The sequence below is a fragment of the Oncorhynchus gorbuscha genome, linkage group LG06, assembly GCF_021184085.1.
Source record: "Oncorhynchus gorbuscha isolate QuinsamMale2020 ecotype Even-year linkage group LG06, OgorEven_v1.0, whole genome shotgun sequence".
Classification (NCBI taxonomy): domain Eukaryota; kingdom Metazoa; phylum Chordata; class Actinopteri; order Salmoniformes; family Salmonidae; genus Oncorhynchus; species Oncorhynchus gorbuscha.
This window is the reverse complement of record NC_060178.1, coordinates 1,182,059-1,199,206: the sequence shown is the minus strand read 5'-3', so window position 1 is coordinate 1,199,206 and position 17,148 is coordinate 1,182,059. Positions and strand designations below refer to the sequence as shown.

At 48.6% G+C, this 17,148-nt stretch overlaps 1 protein-coding gene across 1 annotated transcript in view; it reads right to left on the bottom strand.

Moving 5' to 3' along the window:
• Positions 1-17,148, bottom strand: part of tbc1d2b (TBC1 domain family, member 2B) — an 80,307-nt gene that overhangs the window by 12,753 nt on the left and 50,406 nt on the right. The window contains exons 9-12 of the mRNA XM_046352115.1: positions 15,353-15,543; positions 14,066-14,135; positions 11,209-11,373; positions 990-1,249 (exon numbers count right to left, since the gene is read on the bottom strand). Coding sequence (XP_046208071.1) covers positions 990-1,249; positions 11,209-11,373; positions 14,066-14,135; positions 15,353-15,543 — 686 coding nt within the window. The remainder of the gene's footprint in view (positions 1-989; positions 1,250-11,208; positions 11,374-14,065; positions 14,136-15,352; positions 15,544-17,148) is intronic.

Here is a 17,148-nt window from a genome sequence, read left to right as displayed (position 1 = left end):
CGACACCTCTGGATGAGCATTTACCTGTTTCCTTATGGCAGAATACAGCTCATTGAGTGCGGTCTTAGTGCCTTCGGTCTGTGGTGGTATGTAGACAGCCACGAAAAATACAGATGTGGTCTACAGCTTATCATGAGATACTCTACCTATAATAATAATAATATATGCCATTTAGCAGACGCTTTTATCCAAAGCGACTTACAGTCATGTGTGCATACATTCTACGTATGGGTGGTCCCGGGAATCGAACCCACTACCCTGGCGTTACAAGCGCCATGCTCTACCAACTGAGCTACAGAAGGACCAGAAGGCGTACAAAACCTCGAGACTTCCTTAGATATCATGCACCAGCTGTTATTTACAAAAATACAAAGTCCACCACTCCTTGTCTTACCAGACGCTGCTATTTTATTCTATCCTCGATACAGCGTATAACCTGCCAGCTGTATGTTGATAATGTCATAGTCCACCACTCCTTGTCTTACCAGACGCTGCTATTCTATTCTATCCTCTATACAGCGTATAACCTGCCAGCTGGATGTTGATAATGTCATCGTTCAGCCACGACTCCGTGAAGCACAAGATTTTACCGTTTTTAATGTCTTGTTGGTAGTTTAATCTTCCTTGTAGGTCGTGGATTTGATTTTCCAATGATTTCATGTTAGCTAGTAGATCGGAAGGCAGTGGGGTTTTATTCGATAGCCTACGGATCCTCAGAAGTCACTCCGACCTCCACCTTCTATTTCTCTGTCTGTCGGGCTCATCGGACTCATTAAAGGAAAAAAAAGCTTCTGCCAATTTGTGGCGAGTAATCGCTGTTCTGATGTCCATATAGGGCTGTATGTCCACATACAGTCCTATATACTAGTAATATGACATACAGCCCTATATACTAGTAGTATGACATACAGCCCTATATACTAGTAGTATGACATATAGACCTATAGCTGTAGTAATAGAATGGTAGTCGTTCTGCAGTAGTCATGTACCTGTTGAGTCCCTGGCAGTATCCTATGTCAGGGTTCCTCCAGGAGAAGGCTAGCAGGACATTACGTAGTTTCTGTATTCCGTCGGCGCCGGGGGAGGAGTAGTGTTTGTTATTAGGTAAGGTCCTCAGCAGGTCAAGCTCTATCTGTTTGGAGGCGGGATTAGGCTTGTCTCTGGCCACACCCAGTAAGGTCTCGTAGTAGTTTGGAGCCAGGCTGTCACGGAACTTCCTGGTGTGGTAGGACACGCACCAGCGCCACACCTGGGAAGAGGGTGGGAGGAAGTCATTGATTAATTTATGCACACCTCAACTGCATTTATGTGCCAGACCTCGCCCACATGAATGTTTATTGGTCAGTAGTGAAGGAAATGTTTCCGTGTTGGACTGCATTTATGTGCCAGACCTCGCCCACATGAATGTTTATTGGTCAGCTGTGAAGGAAATGTTTCCGTGTTGGACTGCATTTATGTGCCAGACCTCGCCCACATGTTTATTGGTCAGCTGTGAAGGAAATGTTTCCGTGTTGGACTGCATTTATATGCCAGACCTCGCCCACATGAATGTTTATTGGTCAGCTGTGAAGGAAATGTTTCCGTGTTGGACTGCATTTATGTGCCAGACCTCGCCCACATGTTTATTGGTCAGCTGTGAAGGAAATGTTTCCGTGTTGGACTGCATTTATGTGCCAGACCTCGCCCACATGTTTATTGGTCAGCTGTGAAGGAAATGTTGAAGAGACGGCCTTGAATATTAGAATATTATCTTGTCTTTGGTGTCATTACCGAGCACAGACAGTAACCAAGGAGTGTTTCAGACATGAGGGAGGCGTCATGACCTCAGGACCATCTGTCAGAACGCCCAGAATATGTTCTCCAAGTTAATACGGGAGACGGAGAAACGTGTAGGAACCAATGAATGATGTTTATGTAGGTTTAGATGGCAGTATATAAGCCTCTTTATGTTAGGAACTCCCTAGAGAGCACGTCAGACCGGGACTTTATGTATCTAATGTTGACTGTGACCTCTCCAGCTTGCTGACAAAGACTGATTCATTTAATATTGACTTAAGAGTGTTGAACGTCCACGACACAGCCATGTTGTTTGAGATGCTATCTTGGAAAAAACATTTTTACAATTCAAAAAGGCCATTTACCGGAACGTATGGGTCCTTTTGGAGAGAAAAAATATCTATATTGTGAGGAAGGTGACCTACAGAATATAGCGAATTTTAGGACTCTAGCTCAAAAGGAATATTAAGGAGATCGAGCTTTCAAAGTTTAATTTTGAATAGCTTGTTATAGCGCCACCATATGGCTAATTGCCATGGCATCGCATGACAGGGTTGCAACCCTCTAGGCCTTACCATCTCACGGGAATTAGCATTTTTTCACCGATTGGCAGAAGAAGGAAAATAAGAATCAACGGCAACCAATACAATAGGGTCTCACCAACTTTGCATTTAAGCTGCAAGCAGCATTGCCAGGGTTCAGCTGTGTGTCCACTGTGACACCATGAGGAAAAATTAGGCACATTGCCCTAGGACCAGTTACTTCTGTACTGTTTACCACACTTGCCAAATATCAGAAGACAAAATCAAACTGATGCTTTGAAGGTATTTTGGATTATATTCAATGATGTTGACTACTTTATACGTCTCCTCCTCCAGGACCGCTGTACTGGCAACAAATATGGGACCGTAGCATCTATGTTTTTAAATGCAAAATGTGGCTGCTATGAGCCAATGAGCTTGCATTAACATTTTTTCCTGTTCAACAGCCGCCACCATGCAGTGAAACTCAACTTTACAGGTCAGCTAAACTCATATCCTGGAGCATGTGTGCCAAATGTTTATTGGTCAGTAGCGGCCAATGTTGTTTGAAATTCTAGCCTAGAAAAACAATTTGTGAGAGCTTGGTACATATAAATGCCATGTATCAAGTTTCAATAAGAAATAAAATATGTTTTTTAAAATTTATTTTACCTTTATTTAACCAGGAACAAATTCTTATGTTCAATTATGGTCTAGGAACAGTGGGTTAACTGGTCTAGGAACGGTGGGTTAACTGGTCTAGGAACGGTGGGTTAACTGGCCTAGGAACGGTGGGTTAACTGGCCTAACGGGGGTTAACTGGCCTGGGTGGGTTAACTGGCCTAGGAACGGGGTTAACTGGGTTAACTGGCCTAGGAACAGTGGGTTAACTGGCCTTGGGTTAACTGGCCTAGGAACGGTGGGTTAACTGGCCTAGGAACGGTGGGTTAACTGGCCTAGGAACGGTGGGTTAACTGGCCTAGGAACAGTGGGTTAACTGGCCTAGGAACAGTGGGTTAACTGGCCTAGGAACAGTGGGTTAACTGGCCTAGGAACAGTGGGTTAACTGGCCTAGGAACAGTGGGTTAACTGGCCTAGGAACAGTGGGTTAACTGGCCTAGGAACAGTGGGTTAACTGGCCTAGGAACTGGCCTAGGAACAGTGGGTGGGTTAACTGGCCTAGGAACAGTGGGTTAACTGGCCTAGGAACAGTGGGTTAACTGGCCTAGGAACAGTGGGTTAACTGGCCTAGGAAACAGTGGGTTAACTGGCCTAGGAACAGTGGGTTAACTGGCCTAGGAACAGTGGGTTAACTGGGTTAACTGGCCTAGGAACAGTGGGTTAACTAGGAACAGTGGGTTAACTGGCCTAGGAACAGTGGGTTAACTGGCCTAGGAACAGTGGGTTAACTGGCCAGTGGGTTAACCGGCCTAGGAACAGTGGGTTAACCGAACAGTGGGTTAACTGGGTTAACCTAACAGTGGGTTAACAGTGGGTTAACTGGCCTGGGTTAACTGGAACAGTGGGTTAACTGGTCTAGGAACAGTGGGTTAACTGGTCTAGGAACAGTGGGTTAACTGGTCTAGGAACAGTGGGTTAACTGGTCTAGGAACAGTGGGTTAACTGGTCTAGGAACAGTGGGTTAACTGCCTGTTCAGGGGCAGAACAACATATTTGTACCTTGTCAGCTCGGGGTTTGAACTTGTAACCTTCCGGTTACTAGTCCAACGCTCTAACCACTAGGCTACCCTGTCGCCTCTACACTCTAACCACTAGGCTACCCTGTCACTCAGCTATGCTACTTGAACCCCTAACTAAACGATTAATCCCAAGCAAACAACAACGAATCGATTCTGGAAAACAGACCCACACCTTGATCTGAGAAATAAAACGGTATTATTTTGTATACAGCAGTACTGAAAAAGTGTCCAATACATTTTTCCCACTGTGTACAATAATGTATAATGTACAGTCAGAGATCACCAAGCGCAACGTAGCTTCAGCGTGTAAATAAGCTAGAAAGATGTGTCGGCATCGAGTAATTGTCTCTGGCCCCCTCCCAGTTAGGGGAGTGATGAGCTCTACAGCAGAGTCTCACAACTCAATCGCTGGTTGAAAACTGTTTTCTGCCCCTCCCAAAAGATAGAATTTGTAGATAATTGGCCCTCTTTCTGGGACTCACCCACAAACAGGACCAAGCCTGACCTGCTGAGGAGTGACGGACTCCATCCTAGCTGGAGGGGTGCTCTCATCTTATCTACCAACATAGACAGGGCTCTAACTCCTCTAGCTCCACAATGAAATAGGGTGCAGGCCAGGCAGCAGGCTATTAGCCAGCCTTCCAGCATAGTGGAGTCTGCCACTAGCACAGTCAGTGTAGTCAGCTCAGCTATCACCATTGAGACCAGGTCTGTGCCTCGACCTAGGTTGGGCAAAACTATACAAGTGGTGTTCGCCTTAGGAATCTCACTAGGATAAAGACCTCCTCCATTCCTGTCATTATTGAAAGAGATCATGATACCTCACATCTCAAAATAGGGCTACTTAATGTTAGATCCCTTACTTCAAAGGCAATTATAGTCAATGAACTAATCACTGATCATAATCTTGATGTGATTGCCCTGACTGAAACATGTCTTAAGCCTGACAAATTTACTGTGTTAAATGAGGCCTCTCATCCTGGTTACACTAGTGACCATATCCCCCATGCATCCCACAAAGGCGGAGGTGTTGCTAACATTTACGATAGCAAATTTAAATTTACAAAAAAAAAATGACGTTTTCGTCTTTTGAGCTTCTAGTCATGAAATCTATGCAGCCTACAATCACTTTTTATATCTACTGTTTACAGGCCTCCTGGGCCATATACAGCGTTCCTCATTGAGTTCCCTGAATTCCTATCGGACCTTGTAGTCATAGCAGATAATATTCTAATCTTTGGTGACTTTAATATTCACATGGAAAAGTCCACAGACCCACTCCAAAAGGCTTTCGGAGCCATCATCGACTCAGTGGGTTTTGTCCAACATGTCTCTGGACCCACTCACTGTCACAGTCATACGCTGGACCTAGTTTTGTCCCATGGAATAAATGTTGTGGATCTTAATGTTTTTCCTCATAATCCTGGACTATCGGACCACCATTTTATTACGTTTGCAATTGCAACAAATAATCTGCTCAGACCCCAACCAAGGAACATCAAAAGCCGTGCTATAAATTCACAGACAACACAAAGATTCCTTGATGTCCTTCCAGATTCCCTCTGCCTACCCAAGGACACCAGAGGACAAAAATCAGTTAACCACCTAACTGAGGAACTCAATTTAACCTTGCGCAATACCCTAGATGCAGTTGCACCCCTAAAAACTAAAAATATTTCTCATAAGAAACTAGCTCCCTGGTACACAGAAAATGCCCAAGCTCTGAAGCAAGCTTCCAGAAAATTGGAACGGAAATGGCGCCACACCAAACTGGAAGTCTTCCGACTAGCTTGGAAAGACGGTACCGTGCAGTACCGAAGAGCCCTTACTGCTGCTCGATCATCCTATTTTTCTAACTTAATTGAGGAAAATAAGAACAATCCGAAATTCCTTTTTGATAATGTCGCAAAGCTAACTAAAAAGCAGCATTCCCCAAGAGAGGATGGCTTTCACTTCAACAGTGATAAATTCATGAACTTCTTTGACGAGAAGATCATGATTATTAGAAAGCAAATTACAGACTCCTCTTTAAATCTGCGTATTCCTTCAAAGCGCAGTTGTCCTGAGTCTGCACAACTCTGCCAGGACCTAGGATCAAGAGAGATGCTCAAGTGTTTTAGTACTATATTTCTTGACACAATGATGAAAATAATCATGGCCTCTAAACCTTCAAGCTGCATACTGGACCCTATTCCAACTAAACTACTGAAAGAGCTGCTTCCTGTGCTTGGCCCTCCTATGTTGAACATAATAAACGCCTCCCTATCCTCCGGATGTGTACCAAACTCACTACAAGTGGCAGTAATAAAGCCTCTCTTGAAAAAGCCAAACCTTGACCCAGAAAATATAAAAAACTATCGGCCTATATCGAATCTTCCATTCCTCTCATTTTTTTTTAGAAAAGGCTGTTGCGCAGCAACTCACTGCCTTCCTGAAGACAAACAATGTATACGAAATGCTTCAGTCTGGTTTTAGACCCCATCATAGCACTGAGACGGCACTTGAAGGTGGTAAATGACATTTTAATGGCATCGGACCGAGGCTCTGCATCTGTCCTCATGCTCCTAGACCTTAGTGCTGCTTTTGATACCATCGATCACCACATTATTTTGGAGAGATTGGAAACCCAAATTGGTCTACACGGACAAGTTCTGGCCTGGTTTAGATCTTATCTGTCGGAAAGATATCAGTTTGTCTCTGTGAATGGTTTGTCCTCTGACAAATCAACTGTAAATTTCGGTGTTCCTCAAGGTTCCGTTTTAGGAGCACTATTGTTTTCACTATATAATTTACCTCTTGGGGATGTCATTCGAAAACATAATGTTAACTTTCACTGCTATGCGGATGACACACAGTTGTACACTGCCCGCTTGACCCTATCCCCTCCTCTCTTCTCCAGACCATTTCCGGAGACCTTCTCCCTTACCTCACCTCGCTCATCAACTCATCCCTGACCGCTGGCTACGTCCCTTCAGTCTTCAAGAGAGCGAGAGTTGCACCCTTTCTGAAAAAACCTACACTCGATCCCTCCGATGTCAACAATTACAGACCAGTATCCCTTCTTTCTTTTCTCTCCAAAACTCTTGAACGTGCCGTCCTTGGCCAGCTCTCCCGCTATCTCTCTCTGAATGACCTTCTTGATCCAAATCAGTCAGGTTTCAAGACTAGTCATTCAACTGAGACTGCTCTCCTCTGTATCACGGAGGCGCTCCGCACTGCTAAAGCTAACTCTCTCTCCTCTGCTCTCATCCTTCTAGATCTATCGGCTGCCTTCGATACTGTGAACCATCAGATCCTCCTCTCCACCCTCTCCGAGTTGGGCATCTCCGGCGCGGCCCACGCTTGGATTGCGTCCTACCTGACAGGTCGCTCCTACCAGGTGGCGTGGCGAGAATCTGTCTCCTCACCACGCGCTCTCACCACTGGTGTCCCCCAGGGCTCTGTTCTTGGCCCTCTCCTATTCTCGCTATACACCAAGTCACTTGGCTCTGTCATAACCTCACATGGTCTCTCTTATCATTGCTATGCAGACGACACACAATTAATCTTCTCCTTTCCCCCTTCTGATGACCAGGTGGCGAATCGCATCTCTGCATGTCTGGCAGACATATCAGTGTGGATGACGGATCACCACCTCAAGCTGAATCTCGGCAAGACGGAGCTGCTCTTCCTCCCGGGGAAGGACTGCCCGTTCCATGATCTCGCCATCACGGTTGACAACTCCATTGTGTCCTCCTCCCAGAGCGCCAAGAACCTTGGCGTGATCCTGGACAACACCCTGTCGTTCTCAGCCAACATCAAGGCGGTGGCCCGTTCCTGTAGGTTCATGCTCTACAACATCCGCAGAGTACGACCCTGCCTCACACAGGAAGCGGCGCAGGTCCTAATCCAGGCACTTGTCATCTCCCATCTGGATTACTGCAACTCGCTGTTGGCTGGGCTCCCTGCCTGTGCCATTAAACCCCTTCAACTCATCCAGAACGCCGCAGCCCGTCTGGTGTTCAACCTTCCCAAGTTCTCTCACGTCACCCCGCTCCTCCGTTCTCTCCACTGGCTTCCAGTTGAAGCTCGCATCCGCTACAAGACCATGGTGCTTGCCTACGGAGCTGTGAGGGGAACGGCACCTCAGTACCTCCAGGCTCTGATCAGGCCCTACACCCAAACAAGGGCACTGCGTTCATCCACCTCTGGCCTGCTCGCCTCCCTACCACTGAGGAAGTACAGCTCCCGCTCAGCCCAGTCAAAACTGTTCGCTGCCCTGGCCCCCCAATGGTGGAACAAACTCCCTCACGACGCCAGGACAGCGGAGTCAATCACCACCTTCCGGAGACACCTGAAACCCCACCTCTTTAAGGAATACCTAGGATAGGATAAGTAATCCCTCTCACCCCCCCCCCTTAAGTTTTAGATGCACTATTGTAAAGTGACTGTTCCACTGGATGTCATAAGGTGAATGCACCAATTTGTAAGTCGCTCTGGATAAGAGCGTCTGCTAAATGACTTAAATGTAAATGTAAATGTACATTTCAATGAAACATGGTGAAACCCCAACATGGTGCCCTCGCTTGAAGCATGCGTTTCAGACATAAGGAAGTGGATGGCTGCAAACTTTCTACTTTTAAACTCTGACAAAACAGAGATGCTTGTTCTAGGTCCCAAGAAACAAAGAGATCGTCTGTTGAATCTGACAATTAATCTTAATGGTTATAGTCGTCTCAAATAAAACTGTGAAGGACCTCAGCGTTACTCTGGACCCCGATCTCTCTTTTGAAGAACATATCAAGACTGTTTCAAGGACAGCTTTTTTCCATCTACGTAACATTGCAAAAATCAGAAACTTTCTGTCCAAAAATGATGCAGAAAAATTAATCCATGCTTTTGTCACTTCTAGGTTAGACTACTGCAATGCTCTACTTTCCGTCTACCCGGATAAAGCACTAAATAAACTTCAGTTCGTGCTAAATACGGCTGCTAGAATCCTGACTAGAACCCCAAAATTTGCTAGCCTCCCTACACTGGCTTCCTGTCAAGGCAAGGGCTGATTTCAAGGTTTTACTGCTAACCTACAAAGCATTACATGGGCTTGCTCCTACCTATCTCTCTGATTTGGTCCTGCCGTACATACCTACACGTACGCTACGGTCACAAGACGCAGGCCTCCTAATTGTCCCTAGAATTTCTAAGCAAACAGCTGGAGGCAGGGCTTTCTCCTATAGAATTTTTATGGAACGTCTGCCTGTCAGAGACGCAAACTGGTCTCAACCTTTAAGTCTTTACTGAAGACTCATCTCTTCAGTGGGTCATATGATTGAGTGTAGTCTGGCCCAGGAGTGGGAAGGTGAACGGAAAGGCTCTGGAGCAACGAACCGCCCTTGCTGTCTCTGCCTGGCCGGTTCCCCTCTTTCCACTGGGATTCTCTGCCTCTAACCCTATTACAGGGACTGAGTCACTGGCTTACTGGGGCTCTTTCATACCTTCCCTAGGAGGAGTGCGTCACTTGAGTGGGTTGAGTCACTGATGTGATCTTCCTGTCTGGGTTGGCGCCCCCCCCCTTGGGCTGTGCTATGGCGGAGATTTTGTGGGATATACTCAGTCTTGTCCCAGGATGGTAAGTTGGTGGTTGAAGATGTCCCTCTAGTGGTGTGGGGGCTGTGCTTTGGCAAAGTGGGTGGGGTTATATCCTTCCTGTTTGGCCCTGACCGGGGGTGTCTTCGGATGGGGCCACAGTGTCTCCTGACCCCTCCTGTCTCAGCCTCCAGTATTTATGATGCAGTAGTTTGTGTGTCGGGGGCTAGGGTCAGTTTGTTATATCTGGAGTACTTCTCCTGTCCTATCCGGTGTCCTGTGTGAATTTAAGTATGCTCTTTCTAATTCTCTCTTTCTCTCTCTCGGAGGACCTGAGCCCTAGGACCATGCCTCAGGACTACCTGACATGATGACTCCTTGCTGTCCCCAGTCCACCTGGCCGTGCTGCTGCTCCAGTTTCAACTGTTCTGCCTTATTATTATTCGACCATGCTGGTCATTTATGAACATTTGAACATCTTGGCCATGTTCTGTTATAATCTCCACCCGGCACAGCCAGAAGAGGACTGACCACCCCACATAGCCTGGTTCCTCTCTAGATTTCTTCCTATATTTAGGACTTTCTAGTGAGTTTTTCCTAGCCACCGTGCTTCTACACCTGCATTGCTTACTGTTTGGGGTTTTAGGCTGGGTTTCTGTACAGCACTTTGAGATATCAGCTGATGTACGAAGGTCTATATAAATATATTTGATTTGATTTTTTGTATCATACCTTGGAGAGGAGGACATGTGGCTATAAGGTATATGATATCATACCTTGGAGAGGAGGACATGTGGCTATAAGGTATATGATATCGTACCTTGGAGAGGAGGACATGTGGCTATAAGGTATATGATATCGTATAAGGTATGTGGCTATAAGGTATATGATATCATACCTTGGAGAGGAGGACATGTGGCTATAAGGTATATGATATCGTACCTTGGAGAGGAGGACATCTGGCTATAAGGTATACGATATCATACCTTGGAGAGGTGGACATGTGGCTATAAGGTATATGATATCATACCTTGGAGAGGAGGACATGTGGCTATAAGGTATATGATATCGTACCTTGGAGAGGAGGACATGTGGCTATAAGGTATATGATATCATACCTTGGAGAGGAGGACATGTGGCTATAAGGTATATGATATCGTATATCGTACCTTGGAGCGGAGGACATGTGGCTATAAGGTATATGATATCGTACATTGGAGCGGAGGACATGTGGCTATAAGGTATATGATATCGTACCTTGGAGAGGAGGACATGTGGCTATAAGGTATATGATATCGTACCTTGGAGAGGAGGACATGTGGCTATAAGGTATATGATATCGTACCTTGGAGAGGAGGACATGTGGCTATAAGGTATATGATATCATACCTTGGAGAGGAGGACGTGTGGCTATAAGGTATATGATATCGTACCTTGGAGAGGAGGACGTGTGGCTATAAGGTATATGATATCGTACCTTGGAGAGGAGGACGTGTGGCTATAAGGTATATGATATCGTACCTTGGAGAGGAGGACATGTGGCTATAAGGTATATGATATCGTACCTTGGAGCGGAGGACATGTGGCTATAAGGTATATGATATCATACATTGGAGAGGAGGACATGTGGCTATATGATATCGTACCTTGGAGCGATGGACATGTGGCACCCCGCTCCTCATAAGGGCTTTGAGTTCGGGGCAGTGCACCATGTCTCTGTTCATAGTAGAGGAAAGATAGTTCTCCCACTTCACCCCCACTGACACCTCAGGGTCTGTTAGGGAGAGGGAGCACAGGTCCAGAGCCCTCACCTGGGGAGAGGAAGAAGATGATGAGTTAAAGGAGAGGGAGGGAGAGGAGGGGGAGCACAGGTCCAGAGCCCTTACCTGGGGAGAGGAAGAAGATGATGAGTTAAAGGAGAGGGAGGGAGAGGAGGGGGAGCACAGGTCCAGAGCCCTTACCTGGGGAGAGGAAGAAGATGATGAGTAAAAGGAGAGGGAGGGAGAGGAGGGGGAGAGGAGGAGGAAGATGATGAGTTAAAGGAGAGGGAGGGAGAGGAGGGGGAGAGGAGGAGGAAGATGATGAGTTAAAGGAGAGGGAGGGAGAGGAGGGGGAGCACAGGTCCAGAGCCCTCACCTGGGGAGAGGAGGAAGATGATGAGTTAAAGGAGAGGGAGGGAGAGGAGGGGGAGAGGAGGAGGAAGATGATGAGTTAAAGGAGAGGGAGGGAGAGGAGGGGGAGCACAGGTCCAGAGCCCTCACCTGGGGAGAGGAGGAAGATGATGAGTTAAAGGAGAGGGAGGGAGAGGAGGGGGAGAGGAGGAGGAAGATGATGAGTTAAAGGAGAGGGAGGGAGAGGAGGGGGAGCACAGGTCCAGAGCCCTCACCTGGGGAGAGGAGGAAGATGATGAGTTAAAGGAGAGGGAGGGAGAGGAGGGGGAGAGGAGGAGGAAGATGGAGGGGATAGGGAGGGCAGGGGCATGGAGACCGGGATAGGGAGTGCAGGTCCATGGAGACCGGGATAGGGAGTGCAGGTCTATGGAGTCAGGGATAGGGAGTGCAGGTCCATGGAGTCAGGGATAGGGAGTGCAGGTCCATGGAGTGCAGGTCCATGGAGACTGGGATAGGGAGTGCAGGTCCATGGAGTGCAGGTCCATGGAGACTGGGATAGGGAGTGCAGGTCCATGGAGTCAGGGATAGGGAGTGCAGGTCCATGGAGTCAGGGATAGGGAGTGCAGGTCCATGGAGTCAGGGATAGGGAGTGCAGGACCATGGAGTCAGGGATAGGGAGTGCAGGTCCAGGAGTCAGATAGGGACAGGGACAGGCAGGAATAGGAATAGGGAGTGCAGGTCCATGGAGGGCAGGGAGACAGGGATAGGGAGGGCAGGGAGTCAGGGATAGGGAGGGCAGGGAGACAGGGAAAGGGAGGGCAGGGAGACAGGGAAAGGGAGGGCAGGGAGACAGGGAAAGGGAGGGCAGGGAGACAGGGAAAGGGAGGGCAGGGAGACAGGGAAAGGGAGGGCAGGGAGACAGGGATAGGGAGGGCAGGGAGACAGGGATAGGGAGGGCAGGGAGACAGGGATAGGGAGGGCAGGGAGACAGGGATAGGGAGGGCAGGGAGACAGTGATAGGGAGGGCAGGGAGACAGGGAAAGGGAGGGCAGGGAGACAGGGAAAGGGAGGGCAGGGAAAGGGAGACAGGGACAGGGATAGGGAGGGCAGGGAGACAAGGGAAGGGAGGGCAGGGAGGGAGACAGGGAGGGAGGGAGACAGGGAAAGGGAGGGCAGGGAGGGAGACAGGGAAAGGGAGGGCAGGGAGGGAGACAGGGAAAGGGAGGGCAGGGAGGGAGACAGGGAAAGGGAGGGCAGGGAGGGAGACAGGGATAGGGAGGGCAGGGAGGGAGACAGGGATAGGGAGGGCAGGGAGGGAGACAGGGATAGGGAGGGCAGGGAGGGAGACAGGGATAGGGAGGGCAGGGAGGGAGACAGGGATAGGGAGGGCATGGAGGGAGACAGGGATAGGGAGGGCATGGAGACAGGGATAGGGAGGGCAGGGAGACAGGGAAAGGGAGGGCAGGGAGGGAGACAGGGAAAGGGAGGGCAGGGAGGGAGACAGGGAAAGGGAGGGCAGGGAGGGAGACAGGGAAAGGGAGGGCAGGGAGGGGGGCAGGGAGGGAGACAGGGAAAGGGAGGGCAGGGAGGGAGACAGGGAAAGGGAGGGCAGGGAGGGAGACAGGGAAAGGGAGGGCAGGGAGGGAGACAGGGAAAGGGAGGGCAGGGAGGGAGACAGGGAAAGGGAGGGCAGGGAGGGAGACAGGGAAAGGGAGGGCAGGGAGGGAGACAGGGAAAGGGAGGGCAGGGAGGGAGACAGGGATAGGGAGGGCAGGGAGGGAGACAGGGATAGGGAGGGCAGGGAGGGAGACAGGGATAGGGAGGGCAGGGAGGGAGACAGGGATAGGGAGGGCAGGGAGGGAGACAGGGATAGGGAGGGCAGGGAGGGAGACAGGGATAGGGAGGGCAGGGAGGGAGACAGGGATAGGGAGGGCAGGGAGGGAGACAGGGATAGGGAGGGCAGGAGGAGACAGGGATAGGGAGGGCAGGGAGGGAGACAGGGAGGGCAGGGAGACAGGGATAGGGAGGGCAGGGAGACAGGGATAGGGAGGGCAGGGAGACAGGGATAGGGAGGGCAGGGAGACAGGGATAGGGAGGGCATGGAGACAGGGATAGGGAGGGCATGGAGACAGGGATAGGGAGGGCATGGAGACAGGGATAGGGAGGGCAGGGAGACAGGGATAGGGAGGGCAGGGAGACAGGGAAAGGGAGGGCAGGGAGACAGGGAAAGGGAGGGCAGGGAGACAGGGAAAGGGAGGGCAGGGAGACAGGGAAAGGGAGGGCAGGGAGACAGGGAAAGGGAGGGCAGGGAGACAGGGAAAGGGAGGGCAGGGAGACAGGGAAAGGGAGGGCAGGGAGACAGGGAAAGGGAGGGCAGGTCCAGAGCTCTCACCTTGGCTACCAGCTTCTCCTCTTCATCATCCTCCTCTGGAACTGTTTTGAAGCCAAACACATCGTACTCACTGGTTGGATGGAGAGGGGAAATAATTGATTGAAATAACCTCACACAAGAGAGCAGGACAGCGTCGTCAGCCGAACAACAATCACAAAAGGTTAAGTACCTTGCTCAGGGGCACAACAGCAGTGAATAGAGGGCCAGTGGAAAGGTTCTTTCAATATCCTTATACATTAACACAGTACTAGCATACATTGAACAGAGCAATATGCTAATAAACCAGTCTGACATGTGATGCTGAAGTAATGGAGGTGCAGAACAATCCCTATCAAAGGGTGGTTTAAGCCTGAACCCAAACAAGTACCAGTTTATATCATTCCTTTCAGTTATTTTATCAACCTCTGAAATGTACTTTTACATTTGGCTCAACATTAAATTAGTTCACCAATCAGTGTCTGTGAATTGGTCAAGCTATTTAAATGCATTAGACAAAACAGAGTGTATGTAGGTAGGCTACAGTAAGTCATCTTGTAACATCTTATAACATCGTTGGTAGGCTACAGTAAGTCATCTTATAACATCGTTGGTAGACTACAGTAAGTCATCTTGTAACATAGTTGGTAGGCTACAGTAAGTCATCTTGTAACATCGTTGGCAGGCTACAGTAAGTCATCTTGTAACATCGTTGGCAGGCTACAGTAAGTCATCTTATAACATCGTTGGCAGGCTACAGTAAGTCATCTTGTAACATCGTTGGTAGGCTACAGTAAGTCATCTTGTAACATCGTTGGCAGACTACAGTAAGTCATCTTGTAATATCGTTGGCAGACTACAGTAAGTCATCTTGTAACATCGTTGGCAGGCTACAGTAAGTCATCTTGTAACATCTTATAACATCGTTGGTAGACTACAGTAAGTCATCTTGTAACATCTTATAACATCGTTGGTAGACTACAGTAAGTCATCTTGTAACATCGTTGGCAGGCTACAGTAAGTCATCTTGTAACATCGTTGGTAGACTACAGTAAGTCATCTTGTAACATCGTTGGCAGGCTACAGTAAGTCATTTGTAAACATCGTTGGTAGGCTACAGTAAGTCATCTTCCGAGTGACAGAGGGCTTTGCAAAGGAACTTTGTTGACATTTTTGTGGGACTGGAAAAACAACGCCCAGAACATAAAATAACGTTATTAACCAGTTCCCATACTTTTAAAATATTGGTTCTGTTTACAGAACAGTATATATCAGGTGCTATCCACCTGTAGAGCGTGTGTGTGCGTTTACCTGACAGGGTGTGGCTTAAAGACGGCGTGTCCCGTAGGGTCAGTGTTGTTCAGTGCATCCTCCAACAGTCTAGAGATGACCTCCCTGGCAGGACTCTGTTCTGAAGAGGAACACACTGGGTTCTTCAGGTCTTGAAGCAGCACCAGGTACTTACTCTCAACCTGACACACTTTAGCCTCCAACGCCACATACTGGAACCCAGAGAGACGCACACAGAGAGGAGAGAGGAGAAGAGAGAGAGAGGAGAGAGAGAGCGAGAGCAAGAGATAAACATAGTGAGCAATGTTGACAGGGCATGAGGGCAGCAGCTGAGGTTAGAGCTGCACTGACTTCTTCCTGGTTGTACACCCACACACCAACCAATTAAAACCATCCACACACCAACCAATTAAAACCATCCACACACCAACCAATTAAAACCAACCTCAGCACCAAACCAGTAGTCCTGTACCCCAGTAGTACACACCAACAGCACCAAACCAGTAGTCCTGTACCCCAGTAGTACACACCAACAGCACCAAACCAGTAGTCCTGTACCCCAGTAGTACACACCAACAGCACCAAACCAGTAGTCCTGTACCCCAGTAGTACACACCAACAGCACCAAACCAGTAGTCCTGTAACCCAGTAGTACACACAAACAGCATCAAACCAGTAGTCATGCACCCCAGTAGTACACACCAACAGCACCAAACCAGTAGTCATGCACCCCAGTAGTACACAGCAACAGAACCAAACCAGTAGTACACACCAACAGCACCAAACCAGTAGTCCTGCACCCCAGTAGTACACACCAACAGCACCAAACCAGTAGTCCTGTACCCCAGTAGTACACAGCAACAGCACCAAACCAGTAGTACACACCAACAGCACCAAACCAGTAGTCCTGCACCCCAGTAGTACACACCAACAGCACCAAACCAGTAGTCATGCACCCCAGTAGTACACAGCAACAGCACCAAACCAGTAGTACACACCAACAGCACCAAACCAGTAGTCCTGCACCCCAGTAGTACACACCAACAGTACCAAACCAGTAGTCATGCACCCCAGTAGTACACAGCAACAGCACCAAACCAGTAGTACACACCAACAGCACCAAACCAGTAGTCCTGCACCCCAGTAGTACACACCAACAGCACCAAACCAGTAGTCCTGCACCCCAGTAGTACACACCAACAGCACCAAACCAGTAGTCATGCACCCCAGTAGTACACACAAACAGTGGTCCTGTAGCTCAGTTGGTAGAGCATGGCGCTTGTAACGCCAGGGTAGTGGGTTCGATCCCCGGGACCACCCATACGTAGAATGTATGCACACATGACTGTAAGTCGCTTTGGATAAAAGCGTCTGCTAAATGGCATATATTATTATTATTATTATTAGCACCAAACCAGTAGTACACACAAACAGCACCAAACCAGTAGTCCTGCACCCCAGTAGTACACACCAACAGCACCAAACCAGTAGTCCTGCACCCCAGTAGTACACACCAACAGCACCAAACCAGTAGTCCTGTAACCCAGTAGTACACACCAACAGCACCAAACCAGTAGTCCTGTACCCCAGTAGTACACACCAACAGCACCAAACCAGTAGCACACCAACAGCACCAAACCAGTAGTCATGCACCCCAGTAGTACACACCAACAGCACCAAACCAGTAGTCCTGTAACCCAGTAGTACACACCAACAGCACCAAACCAGTAGTCCTGTACCCCAGTAGTACACACCAACAGCACCAAACCAGTAGTCCTGTACCCCAGTAGTACACACCAACAGCACCAAACCAGTAG